This window comes from Acytostelium subglobosum (assembly GCF_000787575.1).
Source record: "Acytostelium subglobosum LB1 DNA, scaffold: scaffold16, whole genome shotgun sequence".
NCBI lineage: Eukaryota > Evosea > Eumycetozoa > Acytosteliales > Acytosteliaceae > Acytostelium > Acytostelium subglobosum.
Genome location: NW_012236517.1, coordinates 551,119 through 557,118, shown reverse-complemented (window position 1 = coordinate 557,118; position 6,000 = coordinate 551,119). Strand labels below are relative to the sequence as shown.

At 42.0% G+C, this 6,000-nt stretch overlaps 3 protein-coding genes across 3 annotated transcripts; 2 read left to right on the top strand and 1 right to left on the bottom strand.

Moving 5' to 3' along the window:
• Positions 1-1,667: 1,667 nt before the first annotated feature.
• Positions 1,668-2,674, top strand: SAMD00019534_079480 (hypothetical protein; the record flags this gene model as incomplete). Its single annotated transcript, XM_012896988.1, has 2 exons — positions 1,668-1,724; positions 2,051-2,674. 2 exons carry the CDS (start codon positions 1,668-1,670, stop codon positions 2,672-2,674), a joined length of 681 nt encoding a protein of 226 aa, XP_012752442.1.
• Positions 2,675-2,967: 293 nt separating this feature from the next.
• Positions 2,968-4,064, top strand: SAMD00019534_079470 (hypothetical protein; the record flags this gene model as incomplete). The annotated part of the gene is made up of 5 exons (XM_012896987.1): positions 2,968-3,025; positions 3,100-3,285; positions 3,346-3,546; positions 3,632-3,698; positions 3,764-4,064. 5 exons carry the CDS (start codon positions 2,968-2,970, stop codon positions 4,062-4,064), a joined length of 813 nt encoding a protein of 270 aa, XP_012752441.1.
• Positions 4,065-4,144: 80 nt separating this feature from the next.
• On the bottom strand, positions 4,145-5,843 carry SAMD00019534_079460 (hypothetical protein; the record flags this gene model as incomplete). Its single annotated transcript, XM_012896986.1, has 4 exons — positions 4,145-4,715; positions 4,796-4,981; positions 5,064-5,274; positions 5,351-5,843. The coding sequence occupies 4 exons, from the start codon at positions 5,841-5,843 to the stop codon at positions 4,145-4,147; spliced, it is 1,461 nt and encodes a 486-aa protein (XP_012752440.1).
• Between the last annotated feature and the right edge of the window lie 157 nt (positions 5,844-6,000).

Genomic DNA, 6,000 nt, shown 5'->3' with positions numbered 1-6,000 from the left:
GTCAGTGGATCGCAAACCGGACACGCTTCTCTATCTAATCCTTGACTGTTATTTTTTTTTTTTTTTTTTTTTTTTTGTCTTTTTATTTTTTTTTTTTTCTTGTTCTTTTTTTTTTTCCACGTGTGCAGACACTGATACTCCTTCGCCTGCCTATTGAAGTGCCCACAGGATAGACTGCAAGCAACAGCGTCGCATTTGGGATGACTCTTGTTCTCGTGATTAGACAACGCACTGGCTGACGAGTATTTGAGTGGCGCTCCAATCCAGCCACCACAATGATGGTGGCGGCAAACGAACGCCATATATATATATTGCTCTCTCTCTCTCTCTCTCTCTCTCTTTTTATCTCTATCTCTATCTATGAAGTTCAACAAAATTAATTGATCAAATGCACACCGGTGGGCTTTTGATGAATTAAATTGGTCTTGGCGTAACGTTTCATGCCATGCCAAGTCAAGAGAGAAACATGCAAAATACAAAGGGTGGTCATTCAGTTCATCATCAAATTTGTTGGGATCTCTATTCACTTCAAAATAGTTTGGCAAATGAGAAGTTGGCCATTCATTCATTCACAACACACAAATATCTCCAATGACGATGATTACCAAGATTGAAGAACTTCAACTTCCAATAAAGGATAGTATATTGGATGTTAGTACTTATAACATATGACTAGAATGAGAGTCTGGTGTTGGGTGTTAGTGCATGAAGGAGTGGGCTTCAATCATAGCCCTCCACTCAATCACTCACTCGCTCACTCACTCACTCATGTGCCACAAACACTTGTTAACAAGAGGGGAGGGGCTGATGTAATCAACAACTTAAGGCCTTTTGACCCCGGTGATACATGTGATCAGAGGCTGGCCAGCCAGCCAGGCTACATCTATCCACATCAATATCATTAAAGTGAAGTCATTTAGTGATGTGTTTATACCTGATAAGGATACACACAACTATGAGTGATTAAGAGCAAGAGATAGAGATATACAGAGGGAGAGGGCGAGTACATCAATCAATCACAACATCTAATATTTATAATAATGATCAACTTCGATATCAATTTGATTGGTTGTGTTGGGCTGGTAAGAATGTGAGGTGACCTTTGGTACTCTATATTATATCACTTTTGATCACATCAATATATTATTCCATCTTTGATTGATTGGAGGTATTTTATTATTTCCAGCTTAATAAATAAATATTGATATAAGAATGAATAATAAATCATTATGTATAATATTATTAATATCCTTGCTGGTACTTGGCACATCAGGAAGTGGTGAGAAATGCGGTATGTATATCTCCATTCAATCAATCAATCAATCAATCAATCAATCAATCAATCAAACATACTAACAGTATCATATGAATAGATTGTGAATGTATAAAGGATGAACAGAAATGTCAACAATTGTATCAGAAGTGCCAGTGGATGAACTTTGTATCATGTTGTGGAGATAATGTAAAGATGTGCATTAATATTAATTCTACATGTTTGTCACAGAGCAAGACATCATGTGGAATTAATCAGGTCACTGGCCAGATAGTTGAGTTTTGGAGCTCCTGCCGACCATCAAAGAACTACACATTCTATGATCCACCCAAGGATACATGTGACTCTTTGAAGTGCAAGGAGAAGGACATGGAGTGTGTCTGGGGTCCCTACAATGCTACTTGTAACACTACCGCCACCTCGTGTTGTCCAAATGTTCCAAAGTGTTATGGTATGTTTAATCCCCTTGGAAGATCTTCAATTAATTGACTAACCTTTTTATGTTGTATATATACAGACCCATTTGCAAGTGTTGAATGTCCAAATGGAACTACTTCTCCAACTACAGGATCAACAACTTCCCCACCTCCAACTAAACCTCCTACTACWCCWCCWACWACWCCACCAACTACWCCACCAACTACWCCACCMACTACWCCACCAACWACTCCACCMACTACACCACCAACTACACCWCCTACAGCGCCACCTACAACTCCACCAACAACTCCACCAACAWCTCCACCAACTACTCCACCTACCGCGCCACCAACTCAGCCTCCAACTGAGCCACCTACCACACCGCCAACCGCACCACCTACCGCGCCACCAACTCAACCACCAACCGAGCCACCTACTGCTCCACCTACCGCGCCACCTACTGCTCCACCTACCGCTCCACCAACTCAGCCTCCAACTGAGCCACCTACTGCTCCACCTACCGAGCCACCTACTGCTCCACCTACCGCTCCACCAACTCAGCCTCCAACTGAGCCACCTACAACACCACCTACCGCTCCACCCACTGCACCACCCACCGCGCCGCCAACTGAGCCTCCTACCACTCCACCTACCGCGCCGCCAACTCAGCCTCCAACTGAGCCACCTACCACCCCGCCTACTACTCCACCTACCGCGCCACCAACTCAGCCTCCAACTGAGCCACCTACCGCACCACCTACTGCACCACCTACTGCACCACCTACTACACCACCAACTACACCACCAACGACTCCGCCAACAACTCCACCAACACCAGGCAAGCTAAATACAGAAATAGAAGTAGGCGTAGTAGATGGAGTAACATACGAGCATCCACCAGCACCTGCCGAATGTGACCATCCACATCACCATACCGATCATCATCCAGATCATCTTGCACGTCACACTCATATAAACTAAACATCATATCAGCTGACAGATGCAATGATGATCATCATAATCCATTAAACTACAAACCTTATTATTATTACTATGTATCTCTTTGTTGCTGGTTGATCCATTCCGAATGAATGAATGGGTGTGTGTTCGTGTGAGGTAATAGAAGGTAACAATCTTATCTCAAATTGCGAAGAATGAACCACCTCATTTGCTTTGTCCAGCGACTTGTTGTTTGTGTTAGATTAATCGGGAATTACATTGATTGCTCATTGTGTAAATATAAGTTAGAGATAATAGATAGATATAGATATATAATGCAACAGACTAAACAACTTAGAGATATAGTAGTACAGGTGAAACATGTCTCAAAGCGTACGTTGTATTGATACACTCAAGCTTGAGAGAGATACAACTTACTAACTTGTTGTCGGTATAATATCACTTAGATTATAATATACATGGTAGAGAAGATACTGTTAGAGCATTGAATGATATACATCTGGCTGAAGACTCTGAATTGCAACCAGTGCGTAGAGGAGAGTTTGTTATGTTACGTGGACCATCAGGAGGTGGCAAGACATCATTGTTAAACATACTTGGAACAATTGATAAGGCAACTGAAGGAACAATTGGTATGTTGGTCACATATTTGATGTCTTGGCAAGTCATCTTACTAACAACCATTACATTAGAGTTGTTCTCCAGTCCAATTACACCAGAGTCAACGGATGAATACTTATCAAGACTGAGACTTGAGAAGATAGGCTTTGTCTTCCAGACATTCAATCTGTTGGCTACAATGTCTGCATTTGAGAATGTCGAGTTACCAATGATCATTCTTGGCAAGCTTAACAAGTCACAGAGAAAGAAGAGAGCGATTGAGTTGTTAACATGTAGGTATCACTGAGTTGTGTGGAGTGAGCGATGTGAGGGGATTGGATGACAGGCAAGCATACTAACCTCTGGCACATCACTTAGTGGTCGGACTACAAGACAGACTGGACCATTTGCCATCAGAGTTATCAGGTGGAGAACAACAAAGAGTGTATGTGATCAAACTCCAACGTCCTCAGGCCAGGATATTAACAAACAAGGTCTAATACACAATAGGACTATCGCAAGATCATTGGCTAATGAACCAGAGATACTGTTGTTGGATGAACCAACAGGTGATTTGGACACAAAGAACACTGTGGAAGTGATGGACTTGCTTCTGGACCTTAATCTAAAGCTCAAGACTACATGTATCATGGTGACACATAATCCAGACATTGAATGCTATGCTGATCGCATCCTATATCTTGCCGACGGAGTCTTTGAGAAGCAGGCCATCAACATCCAGCAGACAAGACTGGACTACGACAAGTACATCGAGTATCTCAACTCACAGACTCATGGTGGTGGACATTAGTTAGTTAGTGGATACAAAGAATGAATATTAGAGACAGAGACAGAGACAGAGATAGAGATAAAGAGTCAGCACGCTGCTGGCTACTGTATTGTACATTTCGAACCCTTCTTGTTTGTGGATTCAAAGGTGATCTTTGGCCGGCTATTGCTCGAGTTCCTCAGTGGTGGCTTTGGAGACTCACTGCCAGGCGTGGAGATTGAACTGTCTGACTGATGTTCACTATCACCACCCTGTTGTTGTTGTTGTTGCTGTTGTTGCTGTTGTTGTTGGGAGATATTATTATTTACAGGAGACTCTGCAGACACTTGTTGATGAATGCATTGCTCAATCGCTTCTTCGAGAACATGTGAGTGATGGTCGGACGAGGCAAGGAACTCGCTAGAGTCAGTCAGGTCGCAGGTGGAGTCTCCCAAATGAAGGTCAATGGTTGGAGGTGGCATTGTAGGTATGAGAATAGGATCGCCAAAGTGTTGCTGAGACACTGGCAGTTGGAAAGTATCTTGTTCGTAGCCAAATATCAAATCGTCGTCGTCGTAGTTATCATTGTCGTGTTGTTCGTTGTTGCCATAAGCCATCTCGAGTGGGTCGAACTTTGTCTCTTGTGGCAGAGGAATGAATGGCTCCATAGTAGAGAATGTCTTTGTACACCATCTATTGATGTTATAGGATGAAGATATGTTAGTGTATGTTGTTGCTCGAGTGGACGCGACAGTCAGACAGACGGTACATACGGATGATTCTTGATTTGAGTTAGAGTAAAGCGAAGGTTATGATCAACCTGTAGGATTCCGCGGATTAGATTACACAGATCAGTGTCGATATCGTCTGGGAATGCGACATTGCATCTTGATATATTCTCGAATAGTATATACATGTTTGATCCCGAGAATGGGAACTTTCCAATAGTCATCAGATATCTGTTGATTATGATCAATCGTGTTCGTTAGTTTGATGGTCGATCATCACATGAATGAGAAGTGAGAGGAGTATTATACATACAATGTGACACCCATTGCCCATATATCAATCTTGAATGGTGATAGACTACGATGATATGATGCCAGCTCGGGAGGTTGGAAGGCTGGTGAGCCATAGCTTCTGGATAGACACTCTAGGTCGTTACCCAACAGCGAGCTATCCTCTGAAACGCCAAAGTCTGTCAACTTTAGTAGTCCCTCATTAGTGAATAGTATGTTATCTGGCTTAATATCTTTGTTGAACATATGATTGATTGATTGATTGATTAGTATGTTGTGTACAAACAAGTTAACAACGATCATTCTTACCTCTATGCAGTATCTTTTGTGAATGTATATACTCTACGGCCTCGAGAAGTTGATTGAATATCCTTTGTGCTTGGGCCATTGGAAGACGATGTGTTGGGGATGCTTCGAGTAGACCTTGTAGAGTGCCTCCGCCAATATACTCGTAGACAATGTACATCTTTCCCTTCTCCTCGATAGTGAAGTGATCTATAAGCTTGATGATATGCTTGTTGTGCAGCTTCTGTGTGATGTTGATCTCCTTGAGTACTGATGCCTCACCGCCCATAACCTTCTTCAAACGAGCTCTCTTTAATATCTTTACGGCCACTCGCTTCTGTGTGAATGTATCCATTCCATCCTTGACCTTTCCATAAGCACCTTCGCCCAGTACCTCACCCAATAGGTAATGCTTTACAATCTTTGGTGCACGTCTCTTATATTGTATTCCATCAATATCATCCAAATAAACGATGAAGTCATTCGCATGTTGTTGTTGTTGCGGTACCTCCATCATCATCTCTTGTCTATTCTCTGTATCTTATCTGTCTTTGTCTTTGTATTATTTGTTTGATTGAGATGAATGAAGTGAAGTTGAAGTTGAAGTGAAGTGAAGTAATATATTATTATATATATTATATGTATGTGTATATGTATGTGTAAGTGTATGTGTG